At 45.2% G+C, this 20,034-nt stretch overlaps 1 protein-coding gene across 3 annotated transcripts; it reads left to right on the top strand.

Annotated features, from left to right (window-relative positions):
* Positions 1 to 864: 864 nt before the first annotated feature.
* On the top strand, positions 865 to 18,110 carry NBR1 (NBR1 autophagy cargo receptor). Of its 3 annotated transcripts, XM_054176967.1 has the most exons (21): positions 875 to 1,055; positions 3,312 to 3,374; positions 4,149 to 4,167; positions 4,554 to 4,576; positions 5,279 to 5,494; positions 6,049 to 6,123; positions 7,195 to 7,406; positions 8,306 to 8,470; positions 8,844 to 9,050; positions 10,309 to 10,459; positions 10,899 to 11,186; positions 11,411 to 11,563; positions 12,466 to 12,541; positions 12,834 to 12,944; positions 13,334 to 13,519; positions 13,629 to 13,763; positions 14,369 to 14,714; positions 16,167 to 16,258; positions 16,754 to 16,832; positions 17,233 to 17,338; positions 17,678 to 18,110. In XM_054176967.1, the coding sequence occupies exons 1-21, from the start codon at positions 897 to 899 to the stop codon at positions 17,852 to 17,854; spliced, it is 3,039 nt and encodes a 1,012-aa protein (XP_054032942.1). In that variant the 5' UTR covers positions 875 to 896; the 3' UTR covers positions 17,855 to 18,110. The 3 variants fall into 3 exon arrangements, with proteins under 3 accessions (XP_054032941.1, XP_054032942.1, XP_054032940.1); XM_054176966.1 differs by lacking the exons at positions 13,629 to 13,763; positions 16,167 to 16,258; positions 16,754 to 16,832; positions 17,233 to 17,338; positions 17,678 to 18,110 and having other exon boundaries at positions 865 to 1,055; positions 14,369 to 14,733; XM_054176965.1 differs by lacking the exons at positions 13,629 to 13,763; positions 16,167 to 16,258; positions 16,754 to 16,832; positions 17,233 to 17,338; positions 17,678 to 18,110 and having other exon boundaries at positions 4,557 to 4,576; positions 14,369 to 14,733.
* Positions 18,111 to 20,034: the final 1,924 nt, after the last annotated feature.

Raw genomic sequence — 20,034 nt, 5'->3', positions numbered from 1 at the left:
CTAAACGCTTACAGTTGAAAGCCGTATAGTCTTTTGCAGTCGAAGGAGAAAACCGAAAGAGTTTACAAAGGTAGCATTCAGCAGAAACTCAGCAAGGATACACACAGGCATGACAGCAAAACAAAAAAGCTTTCTAGGTAGGACAGAACCTAAACGGGACAGCAGACACGCTTAGGCAAAGGGCCCTAGGAAATGCCTACACCGATCAGCACCGGTAAGACTCTACAGCAAGTATCGTAAGGGCTGAAAACAAACAGAAACTACTCGGTCTCTACACCGGGGCAGCTCGGGAGTTAGAATGGACCCTGCAGCAAGGCCTATCAGCATCAAGCTCCCTACATTCCGGACCCAGGCGTCACGCCGTCGCAGATTGCCGGGCGACGCCGCTATGACCCACCGGACCGCTGCCGACGCAGAGGTAAAAGCCAATCAAGCGGCGGCTGCCCAGCCCAGAGCTGCTCACCCACCTTCAGGAGCTTCCTGGAGCATCACATTTCGCGCCCTTTCCCCCACAGCGGAACCGGGCAGCCAATCACCGCATTCGGAGCACAGCGCGTGGCCCGAGAAAGGGCCCTGATTAACTGGTTTTTGTCACGTGACACTCCCGGCGGGGCCTAAATGGGGGTCGTTGATTGGCTGTGCCGCTGCGGCATAGTCCCACAGCACATCTTTAGCAGAGCGCTCAGCTGTTGGCGCCCTGCATTGTGGGAGCCGTGGCGCGACCCCGGAAGTACGTGTCAGCCACGCCTCCGTCTGCGCGCTTCCAGGGTCTGTTTGTTGTTGTGATTCCCCAGCTCCTGGTCTCGCTCCTGCCAGCCAACCAGGGCTGCGGTTGACGTAAGTGGCAAGTGGGGCAGCCAGTAGTATTGTGCGGAGCTGTCCGTGTTTGGTCCGCCATGTTAGGCTCCTCGGGCCGTCTGACAGAGCTCACTTGGCCTACTTCAGAGCGCGGCATGGAGCCGCAGGTGAACCTCCGCGTCACCTGCCGTGGGGAGACCCAAAGTTTCCTCGTGTCGGACTCGGCGCACACGACGTGGGCAGATGTGGAGGCCATGGTAAGCGCTGCGCGTCCCGCCCAGCCTCGCCGCGGGAAGGAGAGCAAGGGCCCGACCCCAGTAGTGCTGCTGTAGCTCCGGTGAAGCAGCCGCGGGGAGCGTCGTGATGAGAAGTCTGCAATGCATGCGCCTCTCCGGGGGCCGAGCGTCTTCCCTGTCGGCTTCTTAAGCGACGATCCCCGTTTTCTAGGCTGTTAGAATTGTGTTTTGTTTTGCTGCGGTCTCGGTTTTCTTTCAGCGTCAGCAATGACTTTTTCCTCCTGTCGTATATTTAGAGTGGTGTGAAAAGCATGTTTTGGATGAAGCTGCTTATGGGTCGCTTGTTTTTCTGAGGGAAGCTGGCTTCAGCTGTCTCCTCTACTCCCTTCCACAGTTAAGGGTGCTTAGTTTTGGTACTGTACTCCTGTGAAATACAGCACGTTATCCCCTGTTCTTTCCACTCGTTGATGTGGATGGGTGAAGCAGCACTCTAATGTTGCCTGTGGAGCATTTTACTGACGATATTTCTGGGGTACTTGAGTCACTAATGTGTTTTTGCTTTCTTGTTCTTTGTATATCGTGTCCTGGGTACATTGAAGAGTGTTTGTTTGAATATTTATTTCCGGTAATATTGAGTGAAAACTTGTGTGTTGGCTGAGGTTGAAATTGCATAGTAAGGATTTCCTATGCTTATGGTGAAGGGGAAGTAATTTTTATTTTTGTTTGGTTTCAGCTGTGTAGCAACGTGGGGGTTTTGGTGGTTTTTTTTGCTTACTCTCAAAGTTGAATCTAAAGAGGTCTTGCCAGTGTTTTACTTCCAGTTCTCTTTTAGCTAACATTCTAGTGTACCTTGTGGGTTACTTACATCTGAAGTTTGAACTACGTCATCATCCGTCCCTGTGTTCCAGTCTGGTGGAAGAGATGATAGTTCAGGCTTAAAATACTTGGCAGCAAGCAGACCCTGGAGGAATGTCTGAACTAGTCAGAATTCTGCTTGCATCAAAGCTGGAAGCAAGTTACTTTGTAAGCATGGTGTGGCCCTCAGTCCCAAGCAGTCTGGGTGTATTTGTTCGAGGTGTGGTGTTCTATTACAGGGGCGTTTCTGTAACCGCGGTAGTGCCACTAGGTGTCTACGCTACCTTGTAGCGCGGTTGCCTCTGTGTCTTCCCTATGTATTAGTGTCGTATTAAACACAGGTGATTGGAAGGGGCCTCGAGCAATTGAGTCCAGCCCCCCTGCACAGCCGGAAAACTTACAGCAGGTCACACAGGAACGTGTCCAGGCAGGTTTTGAAGACCTCTAGAGGAGACTCCACAGCCTCTCTGTGCAGCCTGCTTCAGGGTTTCAGCACACTAAAATAAAAGAATTTTTCTCATTTTGAGATGGATTTCCTGTGAGTGAGGTTACATCCATTGCCCCTTGTCCTGAAAAGAGACTACCTTCATCCTCCTGACAGCCACCTTTCAGGTATTTGTAGGTATTGATAAGGTCTCTCTGTCTTCTCCAGACTAAACCGCCCCAGGTCTCTTAGCCTTTCCTTCTTACAGAGATGTTCCAGTCCCTTCTTCATCCTTGTAGCCTCTGTCAAACTCTCTCTAGTAGTTCCTTGTCCCTCTTGAGGTGGGGGTCCAGAACTGTAATCAATATTCTAGATGTGCTCTAACCGTGTGCAGATCTGTCGCTGTGCCCTTGTGCTAAGTTCCAGTCATTGCTGCCTTCTAAGGCAGCTAGTGTTTCTCTTTAGGTCCAGGCCAGCAGAGAATGTGTCTCTCACAGCAGTTTTTCAGAGAGATTTTATTGAGGAAGATGTAACTTCTGTAGATGAATTAATCCTACTTTATCAACACATAGGTAGGTTTGTGGAATAAAGGCTGCGTAAGCTGTCTTCTGGTTTTTTCATGTCAGTTATCTTTCTTTGATTGTTACCCTTCACATGTTGCAGTGTTTCCTGTGACTGAGGTTGCTAACCCTGAGGTGGTTCTCTTGTAATGGGAAGTTTATTATTTATTTAGGGGTAAACATTAACTTAGGAAGAGGAAACATGAAAGAAAACAAGTTGTTCTTTTGATTATTGGAAGCTAGTAAAGGCTGTAGGCAAGGCACTGGGGAGACTTCTTCAGCTCCAGAGGAACAGATCTTGTAAAACGGTGTTTATTGCAGCTGAGAAACAGAGGGCAGGGGCAGAGGGTGCAGATGCCTGTTTCCATGTTAGCAGTCATTAAGGAGGAACATCTGTAGCCCTGTCTCATTGTGGTTTTATGATTTTTCCCTTTGCAGGTTAAAGTTTCATTTGACCTGGGTGACATTCAGATCAAGTACATTGATGAGGATAACGATGAGGTAAAATATCTGGCACCATACCCTCCCAACAGGTCTACCAGAGCATGACTGGTGTGAACCTTTTGTCCTCTTGATGCTTGTGTTCTGCTGAGCACAGGGCTGCTGGTCTCGTGGCTTCACAACTCGTGTAGCATACGTACTTTAAAATGCTTTGTAGAAGCTTTGCCTCTCTTTTTCCCATGCCATGGAAACAGCTTTGTGTGCTCTGGTGGCAGAATGCTTCTCCTGAGGGCCTTCTCGTTTCTCATTTTATGAGAACAAGACAGCTTAACTATGCAGTGTTACCGCCATGGTAAAGCCCTGTCTCTTCAGTCTGCACGTGCTCTGAAAGATCCCTGTCAACAGTCCCCTGTCAGTAGCAGCTGTTCACTGCAGTGATCTGGTGAACTCGAATCCCCTGCTTGTTTTATGCAAATGCTATAATCTCCAAGCAGATTACTGGCTGATAGCAATTGGGTTACTTCTGGATGTCCTTGTCAAGTAACTTCGGGCATGGCATAACCTCTCCTTCCCTTTGCTTTTCATCTGGAGATTTAGAGCAGAATGTAGCTTGGACCAGGCTTGTCCTGCATGCCAGAGACCTTGCTTATTCTGCAAATCCAGTGACGAGCATAGTCTGCTCCAGAGCACCACAACACTGATTAATGATTAAACAAGGTAGCAATAACAAATATCTGCAGGAGCAGCATCTTGGAGCCAAAGCACATTTATTCTGAAAGCATTTTAGTCTGAAGAGAATCTGTGGCTGTTTCTCACTGGTGTTTCTCTTTGCAGGTCTCCGTGAACAGCAAAGGTGAGCTGCTGCTTTACCGAACTGAAATCAGTAAATGAACCCCAACTGCTGTTTGTGGGTTTGGAGAAGCAGTTGAGAATGCTTGCTCTTTGATCACTCTGGATTTTGTGTGATTTGGCATAAATTCTCCCCAAAGGAAAGAGTTGTTTGATCCCTTGGAACAAACTGGGAAAGACTGTATTAATGGGATGTTGAGTCTGGGCTGTGAGAACATGTTTGCCTGTAGCCATATATACACCTGCTGCTTACAGTAGCACTGGTTTAAAAGAGTTAACAGAAAGTATGGGAGATGGCCCTTGGTTTAAGGGCCTGTAAGTACTGTGTGCTGAACTTAAATTTGCTGTTTGAGACAGGGAAAATTCACATTTCTTTCCCTTTCTCTTTAGAAGAATATGAAGAAGCTCTAAAGGTAAATGCTGTCTTTGAATTTTTTTTTGATGTATTTGTCCTTCACTGGTTCAAATTGGTATAGCTGAGAAAAAAATCAGCATTACCTGGCCCAAGGCAGTCAGACTAGCTTAGTTTTCTAGTTTTGGACACTAGATTGAATGTTCTGCTGCTTTTTCTCTTTCCATCCAGGCTGATCTTGATTTGTATAAATGAGTTCATTAGGCAGCTGTGATTCAGGGCCCTGAGCTGCCAGCTCCTTGGTTAAACAAGTGGCTTTCTCCAGCACATGAGCCTGGAGATGCTGGGCTCTAATGGGGTGCCTTTACAAACCTTTGTTTACAAAGAGTTGGCTGCCAGAGCACAGAACACTAAACCTGTGATTGGTATCGATGCTTACTTTATAAGCAGTTAATTTTGCTTAGACAAACTTGGAATTGAATTCCTTTAAACTTCAGTTGTATTAATGTTTCGAGACTTTTTGCTTTTGTAGACTGCATTTCATACTTGATAGTTTGATAACCATGTGTGTATCAACTGCTTAGTAAGCATGCTGGCAGCCTTTGAGAAAGGCAGATTGGAATGTCAGCTGGCTGCACCTTGCCGCTTCACTCAGTCTGGCTTTTGGTGCTGTTTAGCCTTCCCCCAAGCACTCCAGTGCAGCTGTGCAGGATTTTGTGTTGGTTGTAAGTAAACATGGTGTACAGATGTACTGTTTCTTTAGATTGCAGTTAAGCAAGGAAATCAACTTCAGATGAATGTGTATGAAGAAGACTCTTGTCTGAAGGAAACTTCAAGACCTTGTTCCTCTCAACTCCATGAGAAAACTGGGACAGAAAAGTTGATGCTTCTTGAAGAGAAGAAACTGCTTGTGCAGTCTACCATGCTAGCTCAGGGTTTAGAAGACGACTTAAAAAATGGGAAGCAGCTGACATTCCAGGTAGGATGCAGAGCTGGATTCTACATTAATTAAAGCAATTCATCGTTGTAATTCACTTTATAGACTGGTCACCATCTTTGCTTATACATAAACTATGGAGTTCAGAAGCTGGGTTTAAATTTCAGCTACCTGCACATGTTGAAGCTTGCAAAATTATTTGAATGTCTTCAAGAGGATATTTTGATGCTGCATTTAGAAATAGTTTTTCATGTTGACTATCCTTAAGTAGTCTGATAAATAAGCTGGTCTCCTGGAGCCCTGATTGCCACCTGGGAACTTTGACTAGATTTCCTTGGCTTTGTGTGATTACACCCAGATAGGCTGGCAAGGCAGAAATCTTTCAGGAAATGTCAGTGACTTCCATGTGCTGCTTTTCCACTGTTTGCCAAAGAACTTGAAATCTCTTCTTTGTAAAGACACTTGAGGGGAGAGCTGTTTGAACGTGATCAGCTTGCTCTGTTGAGGGTTTTTGGGTTGGGTTTTTTGCAGCTTTTCATGCTTAACATCTGTGACTTATTTCTGTGATGTGGTTTTGGTTTGGCTTTTTTCTTCAGCAAAAGTTAAATTGCACTAGAGAAGGAAGAACAAATGAAAACCCTCCAGAATGGTTTACAAGCTACTTGGAAACAGTAAGTGTATTTTCTATCTGAATTTTAGTGTTCTTAAAGGAATACGTAAGAGGCTGTGTAAGAAGAGGAGGCCTGTGATGTCAGACTCTATACATCTGATTATAGTTGCTGTCAGTAGTTGGGGCCAGGGTCTTAAATGCAGGGATCTGATTACTCTGTGGTAAATGAAAGCCAGATGTTGAACTGAGAGTGAACAGTGTAGATGTTAACTGAAGAAAAGAAGAGGAGGAGGTTTGGTACATGTTGCTTTCTTGTGAAAAGTGGATTGTTTGGCTTATGCACTTGATTGGTTTGAGTGCATTTTTAAGTAGCTCCTATGCCAGAATCCCTGTGGCACTCCAGATGGTTGCAGGAACTGCAGGGCACTCACCAGAGAGGGAGCATGAACTGTGGTTTCAGCAGGGTAATGCTTCAGATTTCCTGAGATTTCAGGTGTGGCACTCGATGACTTGCTTTTATTGACTGTTCAGTTTAAGAGAATGCTTTCAGGAGACCATTGAGTGTAACCTGTAGGTCAACAGGATGCGGGTGTTAGCTTGTTTTGCACCGCTAATAAACATCACAAGAAGCAGCTAGATGTGAATGCTAAGAGCTAACCAGCTAGTCGGTCCTTAAAAAGGACAAGGTGCAGTGCACAGCAGCAGATGTGTTTAAGTTTTCTAGAGTCTCCCTTCATTTTCCATTTCTTCGTGCAAACTAAAGGTAAGGGAGCTTGCTGGTTGTGTTGAAAACATCCCTAATGGACAAAATTGGGACTTAATGATAGAGACACCAGAGGGGTTTCTTGGGAAGCTTCTTAGTGCAGGCTAATATAAGAGCAACCTTAATATTGTAAGCATGAGTAAATGGTTTTTAACTTCTTGTTAAAAGCCATGGGCTGGCATTTTGTGCACTACACATCCTCTGAGGAGTGTGATACTTGTTTAATTTCATCTGGAAGGGACTTGAGAGATGGGAATTGGATTCTGATCTGCTTAAGGACCAATGGACTGGGAGTCTTGGGAGAAAGCAATCCGGCTTTTGAAGCTGCATTAGTGGGTCTCATCCATGACTACGTTAATTTTTTTCCAGTTCAGAGAACAAGTCGTTAAGGAAACTGTTGAGAAACTGGAGCAGAAGCTGTATGAGAAGCTTGTTCATTGCAGTCAGCCTCCAGAGCTCTCAGAAGCATCTGTCACAGCAGTACTGTCAGAGAGCCGGCTGGGGAATGGCAGCCAGTGTGACTGGCTGATCTCCTGCTGCAGCTGCCAGGCCAGGATTGTTGGAGTTCGCTACCAGTGCAGGTAGAGTGTGACGAGAGGTGGTAGTGTGGCAACGCTCCTCTGCAGGGCAGGGAGTGAGCAACTGTTCCAGTGATGTGTGCTGCTGGTTTCCAAACCTGCAGCCTGCTGTATGCCTCAGTGTCTGGTGTGTCTTGACAGCTTCTGTTCTCTGCTGTGGTGAAAGGTCCTCGTCTGCATAAGAGCAAGACTAAAGCTGTCTGCAGAAAGTGTGACTGTTAAAACAGTGAGAACTTTCTGACACTTGCTGTGTTCTCAAGCACTCTTTGCCTGTCTTGCATATAGCAGGCAGTAACTGTCAAGGTTCAGTTAAAAAGCAAAACTTCTAACTACCAGTCCTCTGCTTAGTTCTGGCAGTCAGTGAGACTAAAGCTGGCCATGCTTTTATTAATAATCTTCCTGTTGTCAGTTTAATTATGAAATAGATTGACAAGTGCCTAAAACGAGGTGCCAGATGTGAGGTTTTTATCTGATGGCGGCAGTTGCTGTGTATTTTTGGGGCTAGGCAGTGCCAATGGAGTTCTTTCTTTGGATGTTTCTTTTTCTTGCTGGGAAATGACAGACCTTTTCAGGACCAATCTGCTTTGCATCCCTCCATACTTCAGTTGACTCAGTATCATACTTGAGAAAATACAGAGGATGTATTTTCAGTGTAGTGTTTTATCCTTCATAGCAACAGTTGTGAGTCACTTGTGCTTGAGGACACAGCAGGTTTTTTCCCCATGGCTGCAAATACTGATGTAGAAGTGAGAGAAGCGGCTTTCACGTAGGCACTTCTTACAGTGGTAGCATGACACAGTTGCTTCTCTGCAGAAATATTAGGATTAATTGTGCTTCAGTGTCTCTTCCTAGTGCATTACTTCTTTGCCTCTTGGTAACCTTTTGCCTTTCCTGCTTCACAGCGTCTGCCCAGCTTACAATATCTGTGAGCGGTGTGAGGCGGGGACATACGCTCACGACCCCAACCACGTCCTGCTCAAGCTGCGCAGACCTGTGCTGGGCCCTGCTGACAGCCATGGCCCTGCCGAGGGCACTCCTCGCCTGCCTGCCACCCTGGAGCAAGTCAGGTAACTGCTAACACCTGTCATTGTCTGGTACCATTATCCTCTAGCAAAGTGGCAGCACCTGTGCTGGCTTTTGGTTTAGATTTAGAGATCAGAAATGGAAATGGTACTTGAACTTCATTGTGAGTAGCTAAAAACAACCACATGCAGTCAAGACTTGGAGCATTTTCAGTGCAGTGGAAAGGACCAAATGTCCTTGGTGCATAACAGGCTGAGAGCTCACTTGCTCTTTGAGCATGCTCTACTCTGTGAGTTAGTTCTTTAGCTGAGGCCATTCAAAATGCCCTAACAAGCAGCTCTGAAGATGTTTTTAAACTCATCTGGTATCTAGCCTGGAAGTAATGTGTTACAACAATGTGACCTGTTCTCTCTGCAGGCTTCAGAAACAGATGGACAAAAGGTTTCTGAAGGCAGAAAAGCAAAGACTGCGAGCAGAGAAGAAGCAGAGAAAAGCAGAAGTCCGAGAGCTCAAAAAGCAGCTGAAATTGAACAGGAAAATTCATCTGTGGAACTCCATCCATGTGTTGGAAGCCAGTGGCTCACCTGCTCTGAAATCTGACAGTCTCCAACCTAATGCTTTCCTGTAAGAGATGCTGTTAGTTGAGCGTTGTTCAGTTTGCTGTCCGACCTTTTGTGATGAGACCTAGTTAAACCAACAGGAGGAAGGTTATGAAATTGTTCATGTAAAGTATCATTTGCATTGGATGCTGTGGGAAACTTGTCCAAATGGAGTTTGTGAGGTGGGATGATTTTTACCCTTTTTCACAGAATCACCAAGGTTGGAAGAGACCTCAAGGATCATCAAGTCCAACCTGTCACCACAGACCTCATGACTAAACCATGGCACCAAGTGCCACATCCAATCCCCTCTTGAACACCTCTGGGGATGGTGACTCCACCACCTCCCTGGGCAGCCCATTCCAATGGCTAGTGACTCTCTCAGTGAAGAACTTTCTCCTCACCTCAAGCCTAAACTTCCCCTGGCACAGCTTGAGACTTTTAACTCAGGAGGAGAGTAAGAAAAGAAAAACAGCAACTCATGGTTGTTGTCAGTAGAAGCTTAAGAGGAAGGGCATTGCCTGCAGTGATGTCCAAGTGCAGGCATGTGCAGCCTCAGCTGGCATTGCTGCTAGCTCTGAACAAGGCTCCATCTACTTGCTGTGTTAAGGTACTCTGCAGAAAGTCAAGTACATCCTGTGCTCTTTCCTCATCTACCTTTTTTGTGGTCAGAGGCTCATTAGACAGCCTTTGCAGGCAACAGTCTGCATTTTGCATTCTCTTTGGTTTTGTGAATGTACAGGTATAAAACTTGTTCTGGTTTCTTTTAACTCATCCTACCTAGGGCTGTTAAGCAAGCATGAATCAGTTGCACTCATGGGAAACTTGAAGTGGCTGTCTTTGCTCCTTTTAGGCTGAACAGGCATACTACAGGAACAAAACCAATGCTAATTCAGGTCCAATTCTTTCTCTTCTAAAGCTGGCCTCGGTGCGAGCTGATTCACTAGTTCTGTCTGTGCACTCACATTAACAATAAAGCCTTGGATTATTTCTAGTTTTAAGCCTTTTTCAGACAAAACCTTACCTTCTGAAAAACGTTGCTTGTGAAGCCAAACTCATTGGTGTTTCCAATAGCATAATCTCCTTGATTTGGTATCACAAAGATAATGTCTTGCAGAAGAGCCTGAAGTTCTGTCAGATCAACTCAAGTGATTAGTGGCCTGAGTTCCATAGTTGTCAATAATACTCTAACTAAGCAGATCTTGTTTAGCTACATAAGTGGATCGGCTGAAGTAGCAGCTGAATATCTTCCTCAGTTTTGGTGTATTTGTTTCCTCTCCCAGTCAACCCTTCCAAGCAATTGTCCCAACCCTGAGTGCGGTGTTTGTGGATGAGAACTTGCCTGATGGGACTCACCTGCAACCAGGAACAAAGTTCATCAAACACTGGTGGATGAAGAACACTGGCAATGTGGAGTGGGGCTCAGACACAAAGGTACCTTGCCTTGGTCATTACTTCTACACACCAAGAGTTCTGGCAGGTGTCAGTTCTGGGCACTAGGAATCTGACTGCTTTGTCAGACCTGGGTTGTTATTTCCTAAGCTGGGTATTCCAGGAGTATGAGCTGTCTGGGTGCTCTTGCTGCAGACTGCAGAAGGACAGCAATTGACATCACTGAACATCTCTTCCTGTTCTGTTGCAGTTCAGCCTTGTTTACAGTAGGTGTGTTGCTCCAGAATGCCTTTCGTTGAGTGGCTGCCTTGATGTTGAAAGATAGGGATGGATAGTGATGAATGTGAAAATGTTTACTAGCAGCTTTTCTTCTCGCTGCCTCCTGCAAAGCCTTACAGCAGAGGGAGGTAGTGCTCCTTACTGCCCACACTTTGCAAAGAAGCTGGTCAAGTGAACTACCGCCTGTTTGTTTATATTTCAGCTGAAACTGATGTGGGGAAACCTGACCTTGGCATCTTCTGGAAAAAAGGATGTGTTAGTGCCATCCCTTCCCTCAGGACATGTAGGAACTGTTTCAGTTGAGTTTGTAGCTCCTAATATAGAAGGAACTTACACCTCTCACTGGAGACTGTCACACAGAGGGGAACAGTTTGGGCCCAGGATCTGGTGCAGTATTATTGTGGATCCCTCCCCACCTACTGACTCTACAGAACACAATTGGAAGGATTCTGACTCGTGTCAGAAGGAAAAAAATTCCAGCACCAAACAGGCAAGTAACTCACCTGGTGTTTGGGGCAGTTCTGAAGTGCCTGGTAGAAGGAGCAATGTAAATTGTTCAGTGCTGTGGCATGGTCTCCTTAATTACATTGATCTATTGTTTTCTTCTAGTTTTCATATTGAATAGGAAAGAAACAACTTTCATTTCACTTGTAAGTTGCTTTATTTATTGCCTGCCTAAGAGGATTCTGGGACATTACTTCTTTGCTTTTGCAGGATGCTTCCTTAAAGACAGAAGCAGGTACTCAAGTGATAGGTGAAGTCATGGAGCAGGCTGAAATACCTTTGCCACCTATTCCTTTAAATATCAAAACTCTGCCAAATGAGAGAGAATATTATATCCCATCTGTTGATCTTCTCACTGCACAGGTAAAGAGCTAAAATGCAGGTCAAGAAACCACCATCTGGGCTTGATCAGACCCTGGGTCTGGTATTGAGGCGCACCGTTTTCTGTAAAGATAAAGCTGCTTCTTTCCAGGAAGGGTGGGCTGTGTTTTGTATGGCAGCACTCTTCTTGAATTAATGTGGGGAGCTATTACTGTGTGGAAGAGTATCAAAGAAGACTTGGGTCTGTCTCTGGCCCCTAACAAGGACATAATTAGCTTTGCCTCTTGCCGCCCTAATTTGCGTGTCTCATTCTGTGATGTGGATGTTCATGATGGGGAAACTGCTCTCTAAGATCTTGCTGAGAGCAAACAAAGTAGAGTTGGTGGGGTGGATTGAAAGTCCCTCCCCCAACATTAAATTTTGCCAGACCAGCTCAGTTGGAAGCAAATGAAAGCTGTGTTTACAAGCAAAACTACCATCTGCAACAAATGTACAAACATACAATATTTACACATAAACAACAGCACAAGGACCCCCCTGGCCAAGGACCAGGGGAAGCCACTTGTCCCCTGTAGAAAAGGGGACGAGAGGCGGAAGCAGAGAAGTTAATACAGTCACAACAAACGCAGTGCAGTCAAGGTCAAGCAGAAGCAAGTTAGTATCTCCCAGCCTGAGGAAGGGAGAAGAGAGAGAAATTGCTTACATTACTATCTTAAGTCCATTCTCTTTCCAGTGGGATTGTTTAGAATTGTCATTCTTGTCCTTTTTGTACCCAATAGTGAGTTACTTACATTTTACTACTTTCTGCTCAAAATCTCTGAAAAATTTTTAGAGGCATAGCCTAAAACTACCACAGTTGGTTCATGGGATCTGATGCTGGGAAGCACAGCATAGGAGTCAACTTCAGGGTTTGCTGACGAAAGGTGTGTGCTCTTTTCTTGTAGGACTTGCTGTCTTTTGAGCTGTTGGATATCAATATTGTGCAGGAGTTAGAGCGAGTGCCACACAACACTCCTGTTGGTAAGGGTCTCCTTCTCTCTGCTGCCTTTATCCTTTGTAATTTTCAGTCTTGGCTTCCTTTCAGCTTCCCATCCCCAAGATTCTAGAAGCTCAAGCAAGCTGCCATTTTCTTAGGCGGTGTAATGCAAAGACAGTTGATTATTTCACCAGATTATCTTGTAAGATACTTGAGTTTCTTCAGTCTTGGAAGAACATCCCTTAAAAGGGTAACTCTTGAAAGATTGCCTGCTGGAGGAAGGAAGGTTCCTCTTTTCCTCAGTGACAATTATCTTTGCTACCTTTTGTTTTTCAGACATGACTCCATGCATGTCCCCTTTGCCACATGATAGCCCCTTGCTGGAGAAACCTGGCCTGGGTCAGATAGAGGAGGAGAATGAGGGGAGTGGATTTAAACCAGTGCCTGGTAAGCAGTAGTCATGGGGAGTTCGTGGCTGAGGGAAGGAGGAAGTTGTCATTTCTTCCCTGGGAAACCAAATAGTGTTTGGCTTGTAAACATGGGGTCTGATGCTGCTCTCTGTAGAGGCTGCAGTGTATCTATGGCTTGGAAACACAATTGCCTCTCTTGGTTGGTCTGGCCACTAGAATTGCCCTTTATAGACCGAGTTATACTCGGAACAGTCCAGGTGTGGCCACCATACTTCTCAATCACTTTTGCATTCAACGTGGACTGAACACCACAGTCTTTGTTTTCAAAGCTTTAACACCGTCATTATTAGCCCTGACTAGCCTGAAAAAAAACTTAGTTGTACACTTCTGGTGCTGTTTATAACCTGTTCTGTTTCCCTTCCAAAGGAGTGACAGAAGCCTGTTCTCCTGCAGATGCTCGTGTAGTGAAAGTGAAAGCTGAGCATCTACTAACCCAGGAGGAAGGAGAAGAAGATATGAGTGGGACTCAATTTGTCTGTGAAACTGTAATTCGCTCTCTAACCCTGGATGCTGCACCTGATCATAAGCCTCCACAAAAAAAGATCCCCCAGAGTAAGTGCTGCCTTTAGCTGGCTGCTGTGGCTTTACTGTTTGCAGTTAGACTGGTCACAAATGGCCCTGGGCTGCAGTTGATAATTGTCTTTCCTGATTGTTTTATCAGACTCTCTGCAAGCACTGCAAGACACCTTCAGTTGCAATGTGATAAATGAAGAATCTACTAGGATAAAAACTAATTCCACTTCCAGAAAGGAAGCAAATATTCATCAGTCAGAGCCAATGATAGAAAATGACTGTGGTAAGTAATATAGGGTTTAAATTCCACCATAAAGCCGTAATAAGGGCTATGAAACCAAAACAAAACCAACCAAACCAAAGTCCCCCAGAAAACCAGGACACAAAAAGATGTGGCACTCTTGTGGAAAACTGATCCTCATTAGATCAGGAGAGTCTTATCACATGTGAAGATTTGTCAGTACTCTGAATGAACAGGGAGATAATTTAACAGCTGCTTTGAAGTGCAATTGAGCCAAACATACCGGTGGAGAGTTCAAATAAGAACTGGTTACACCTGGCTGGTGCTTCCATGTTTTATGCATGAAGATCGAAGTTAGTGCTTTGAGCTGCCTGGTGCTTGTCACTTAGCTGAATGCTGCTGTTTAAGTTCTGTAGCTCTTGTTCCTGTGTTTTGTTAAGCAATGTACAGGCACACACCCCGGTGCCATGTCTGCGTGGATAACAGCATCTGCACCCTGACCCCCAGCAAAGAAAATGGCTCCTTTAATGCCAACACCAGAGGCCTGGTTGTTTCTGGATACTTGCCTTGCACTTGTGACAGTCCTGCCTCCTCTGGTACCTGCACAACACAGACAGTTGTTAATGCTTTGCTCTTTTTCCTGTTAGGGGACCTTCTGCTATCTGACAGAGCAAGCCCCTGCACTGATACTGGCAATTCTGATGAAGATAAAGATGATGTTCAAAGTCAAGGCTCTTCTGCCTCATCAGAGGATTATATCATTATTCTCCCTGAGTGCTTTGACACCAGTCGTCCTTTAGGAGAGTCTATGTATAGCTCAGCTCTTTCTCAGCCCAGTTTGGAAAAGAGAGGAGAGCCTGAAACGAGAGGAGAAACTCCAGAAGGGGGAAGCCAGCCACAGATCCACAGTATCAGTGATACTTTAACTTCACAGGCACTGGCTGTAGTCCCACTTGCCCCAGGGGCTACAGACACCTTACCGCAGATGCAAAGGTAAGCTTCTTGGACTAGAACCAAATGGTGGTTAGTGTTGCCATAGCATCTGCCCCCTTGCCTGACCAACCTGATCTCCTTCTATGATCAGGTGACTGCCTGGTGGATGTGGGGCAGGCTGTGGGTGGAGTCTGCCTGGACTTCAGCAAGGCCTTTGACACTGTCCCCCACAGCAAACTCCTGGCCAAGCTGTCAGCCCATGGCTTGGACAGGAGCACACTGTGCTGGGTTAGGAACTGGCTGGAGGGCTGAGCCCAAAGAGTGGTGGTGAATGGTGCCACATCCAGCTGGCAGCCAGTCACTAGTGGTGTCCCCCAGGAATCAGTGCTGGGCCCCATGCTCTTTAACATCTTTATTGATGATCTGGCTGAGGGCATTGAGTCCATCATCAGTAAACTTGCAGATGACACCAAGCTGGGGGCAGGAGTTGATCTGCTGGACAGATGGGCAGAATCCAAGGGCGTAAGATTGAACACATCTAAGTGCCAGGTTCTACACATTTGCCACAACAACCCCAGGCAGTGCTACAGGCTGGGGTCAGAGTGGCTGAGAGCAGCCAGGCAGAGAGGGACCTGGGGGTACTGGTTGATAGCTGCAGAACATGAGCCAGCAGCGTGCCCAGGCCAAGAAGGCCAATGGCATCCTGGCCTGTATCAGCAATAGTGTGGCCAGCAGGAGCAGGGAGGTCATTCTGCCCTGTGCTCAGCACTGGTTAGGCCTCATCTTGAGTACTGTGTCCAGTTCTGGGCTCCTCAGTTTAGGAAAGATGTTGAGATGCTGGAAGGTGTCCAGAGAAGGACAGCAAAGCTGGGGAGGGGTCTGGAGCACAGCCCTGTGAGGAGGGGCTGAGGCAGCTGGGGTTGCTTAGCCTGGAGAAGAGGATGCTCAGAGGAGACCTTCTTGCACTCTACAACTACCTGAAGCCAGGTGGGGGTTGGTCTCTTGTCCCAGGCAAGCAGCACCAGAACAAGAGGACACAGTCTCAAGCTGCACCAGGGGAAGTTTAGGCTGGATGTTAGGAAGAAGTTCTTCCTAGAAAGAGAGATTGCCCGTTGCGATGTGCTGCCCAGGGAGGTGGTGGAGTCACCATCACTGGAGATGTTTGAGGAGGCTGGATGGGGTGCTTGGTGCCATGGTTCAGTTGATCAGATGGTGGTGGGTGATAAGTTGGACTCGGTGATCTTGGAGGTCTTTTCTAACCTGGTTTGTTCTGTTCTATTCTGCTGAAATTCCATGTCCACACAAACTGTTGCCACAGAAGTTTTGTCATGGAATGAAGTGAATGTCCTAAACCCTGCAACTTTTAGTAAAGGCTCTGCTCACTGTTAGGTGATGGCAAAAGAGGGAGGGAAAGCAGCCTGTGAAGCTTTTTCTTTTGGTTCTTAGTCTTGACTGACTTGTGTACATGTAATCACAAATAGTCAAAGTAATTGCTTTGCTTTGCATTCTCAGCAATCTTGCATCTCTTCAGAATCCTGTCCTTCAAGAGCCAAACACTCCATCTGCAGAGACTCTCTCTTCCATTCGTAATCAGCTAAGAGAAGGTATTCACAGTGCATAATGAAGGGTGCATCCTATTGTTACCTCTTACTCTTATGCCTGGTATTGAATTTAGTGTCTTGCTCACGAGGAGAGCAGAAATCTACCAAGATTTCCCTTCCCCCCACCCCACAGGTGTTTGAAATTTTGCTGTATAGAAGATTTGAATAAAAAATAATTTGGGTTATGGCTAAGAGCATCTGTTCATTAGAAATGGTAGAAGGGCACAGCTCTGGAACTGAGCTGTGTATTCAGACAGCATTTCATCCTATGGTAAGCTGAACGCCCACTGACTAGCTGGCCGACTGACTTCTGAAATGGTTTTGATTTGTTTTGACCATAGTGAGAATCCTCTGGACCTGGTTTGTGTCTGGATAACTCAGCTCCAAAGTGTTTGCTTTGAAATGAATCCTGCTCCTTTCCATTCATGTACGAGTTGCATTTACCCAGCTTCTCGTGAACTGGATGTGAGGATATGATATTTGTCATTCATCTTTCAGAACCCAGTGGTGAAGACAGCTGTGGACCAGGGTCTTCTGGATTTGTAGCTAGTAAACAGAAGTGCTCAGAATACGCAAGGTAAGGAAGCTGTAGCTGTGACTTCCCAAGTGCTGTTCTAAACTGAGAACTGCTAAATTAGGCACCTAGGAGAAAGTTCTGTCTTACAGATTTCATGTAGTCAGTATGTTGGAGAAAGGCCTCCCCTCTGAAAGCAAACATGCTGAATTCTCTGTTTTCATCATGTGGGTTTCTACTTGGACATAAATATGAAGGGTGCAGAATTGGCAAGAGAATGTGTATGGAACAGCTCAAGCTGAATCCTTCTGAAATTCTGTGGTTCAATTGCTGCAATGATTCCTTTTGGATCATAGGTTGTTCTCCCCAGCTAGAACCAAATCTTAGCTGGGTCATCAGCAGGGAGAGACTTGTTTCATGTGCAGCAAGCACTCAGCTTTACTTACACCTGACTTTTCTGCAGATACTCTCAAGGAAGCAGCATTGCAGGAGAACTGGTTAAAGGAGCTTTGTCAGTTGCTGCTTCAGCCTACAAAGCATTGTTTGCTGGACCACCCATTATAGAACAGGTAAATGTCTTTTCTGTGAGCTTCATAGAATGCCAACCTTAAAATCGGAGCTGTATGCTTCATAAATGTATCACCGGTTGCTATGGGACTGCCTGCAACAGTAGATTAAGCTCATGGGCATCCCTTCTGCTGCTCTGCCAGCAGAGATCCATACCTTGAGGACAGCAACACATCTGTTAGTGTCATGTAAGAGCAGTAATTTCACTTTAAGTGAACAATTAAAGTGGATATAAACAGCTTAATTGTGGACAAAATAGTGTCTCTGCCTTAACATTCCAGAAAAGGGCAAGAATATGTGAAAAATAAGTGATATAGCTTCTCTTACTGTCTCTCTTCCAGCAGCCTGCAGCTGCAGAAGAGCACACAGCCACTCTTCTGTCCAGTCTGGGTGAGATGGGGTTCTGTGACAGGCAGTTAAACTTGCAGCTGCTGAAGAAACACAACAATAACATGGTTCAAGTGGTAACTGAGTTGCTTCAGATCAGTAATGGTGACTGGTACAGCAGCAGATGCTGAACCTTCCTGGTGGAAGGAGGAATCCTCTTCATTTAGTAACCTTTCTTTAAACATGGCAACAGCAGCAGATTGCTCCTCAGCTGCTTTCTTTTTGGAGGCGTGACTCCAATTTTGGCTTTTCTTTGAGCTTTTGACTTTTTTCTCATGGAAATGTCAAACAGTGCTTGTCACAGCATCTTACAGAGACCAGAATTTCAACTGCTATTTGGACCTCATAGCTAAATGAGTAGTCTTTAAGTCTCTAATTTCATACCGAATCCTTTCATCAGGGAATCCTGTAGAATTCCTTCAGCTTCCAGCCAGACAAGAACTTCCCATTTATTATGTGTAAGACTATTTTATTATTTTAGGCAGCTGGAAACTTGTTTACTTTAACAAGCTTTGGAATAGGAGCTGATGTGAAATGCTGCTGTAAAAGAGAGTGTTGCTTATGTACAAGAGATGCCCACAGTGAGCAGGTTATTTCTTCTGGTGTGGTTTAGCAATTGATTTGTCCAGTGCATGGTAGCAATATAATAGACTTAGACCTTTGCTGGAAGAAATAAAAAAGCTGTCTTGAAGTGTCAAGCTACTCCTGGAAAGTCTGAAAATGCAACCTCTGTGAAAGTGTTGAAAAGCAGGAAAGTAACTACCTGTTGTAGCTGAATGAAGCAGGAGAATGAACGTGCCAGTAAGAATTGATCCAGCTTTAGCAATGATAGGGGGATACTGTCTACAGAAAGTGTGTTGTTAGAGAGGCCTTCCTGAGAACCTTCACAGGCTCTTTGTAAAAATGTTAAATTCAATCACTATCTCTTCAGTGTAGTGAAAACCTCTTAACCTGTTTATACCACACAGAGGAACTGAAGAATGTGTTAGAAACCTGGAGTACAAATCCTGGTTGTGTGTAGGAATGGGAAGAGTGCTCGAGGTAGAGGTGGTGACTTAGGTGATAGAGAAAGTCATTAACTGAAACGCTAAGTGTAGAGTCTCCTGCGGTGGTTCTAGCTGCTCCTGCATTTCCATAGACACTTCTGTAGGATTAATTTTCCTCACAAGATTTTGCTTTAGGTGCCCATGTTGAATTTGTAAATCTAAGAATTCCTGGCTAAATGTGCTGAGAGATTTGATTCTGAAGAATCACAAGAAAAGAGCAATGTACACTGCTGTGCAGTGGGGTGTCCATAGATAACTTCTCAGAGTCCAGTCCCTCTGAAGGTGACCACAGTACCAGCAAACTTGTTGCAGTAAGAGACCATTGATCCTGAAATATTTTGTTATTGCTGCTTCATTAGAGGGTGTTCCTGTGCTGTCCCAAGGTAGCTGAAGCAGTATCAGTATTGTGACTGGCTGGGTGATCAGTGGTAATTTTTTAAAAAGGTGTGGTACCCTTAGAGATAGTTTAAAACTCAAGAAAAACATGTATCATACCACTTTTGTTCTGAACCTATTTTTATAGTGTGGGAGATTATACTCTTAAATGTTTATTTTGAAATACAGTGGAAGTATTTTGCAGTGCTTTCCATCTCCCTGTACACCAGTACAACTGTCTGCTGTGGACCACAAAGTTCTTTGTCATGTGAAGCCACTTTTTTTTTTTTTTTCCTACCTTAACTTACACATCTGTTTTGGGTAGTACTGGCTTGTGCCTGCTCTGGAATGAAGAGGAGAGGACATGGGTGAAGTGAAATGTGAGCACTGTCTGGTTATCTGCTTTGATCTGGAATGCCCATTCAGGCCACATCTTCTTTCGGAGTGTTACCCCCATACTTAGACTGTTAATGTTCTATGAATTAACAAAACACTAAAACGTTTGAGGAACACTTCATTCTAGATTGAAATGTCAAGTGCAAAATGATGTTTTCTGTAGGCTACTTTTTACTAGGGTTTAGATTGGACATACAGTAAGAGAAATATTTCTTCTGGCTTTGTATATTTTGTTAATGGATGCATGGTATAATTTATAATATATTCTATAGTGCAGATATGAGCTCTGTATCTTGTTTAGGGTGAGCACTTTAAACTCGGCTGGTGGGGAAGGAGGACCACCTCTGCCTCCACTGTTACAATAAAATTGTTGATCCCTCTGCCTCATCCTCGTGTTCTTCACACCGCGGGGCCATCCTTCCAGCAGGGTCTGTTGTGACAGGACAAGGAGTGATGGTTTTAAAGCAGAAGAGCGAGATGTTAACGCTGAGGGG

The sequence above is a fragment of the Dryobates pubescens genome, chromosome 36, assembly GCF_014839835.1.
Source record: "Dryobates pubescens isolate bDryPub1 chromosome 36, bDryPub1.pri, whole genome shotgun sequence".
NCBI classification, from domain to species: Eukaryota; Metazoa; Chordata; class Aves; order Piciformes; family Picidae; genus Dryobates; species Dryobates pubescens.
This window is presented reverse-complemented; position numbering and strand designations above follow the sequence as displayed.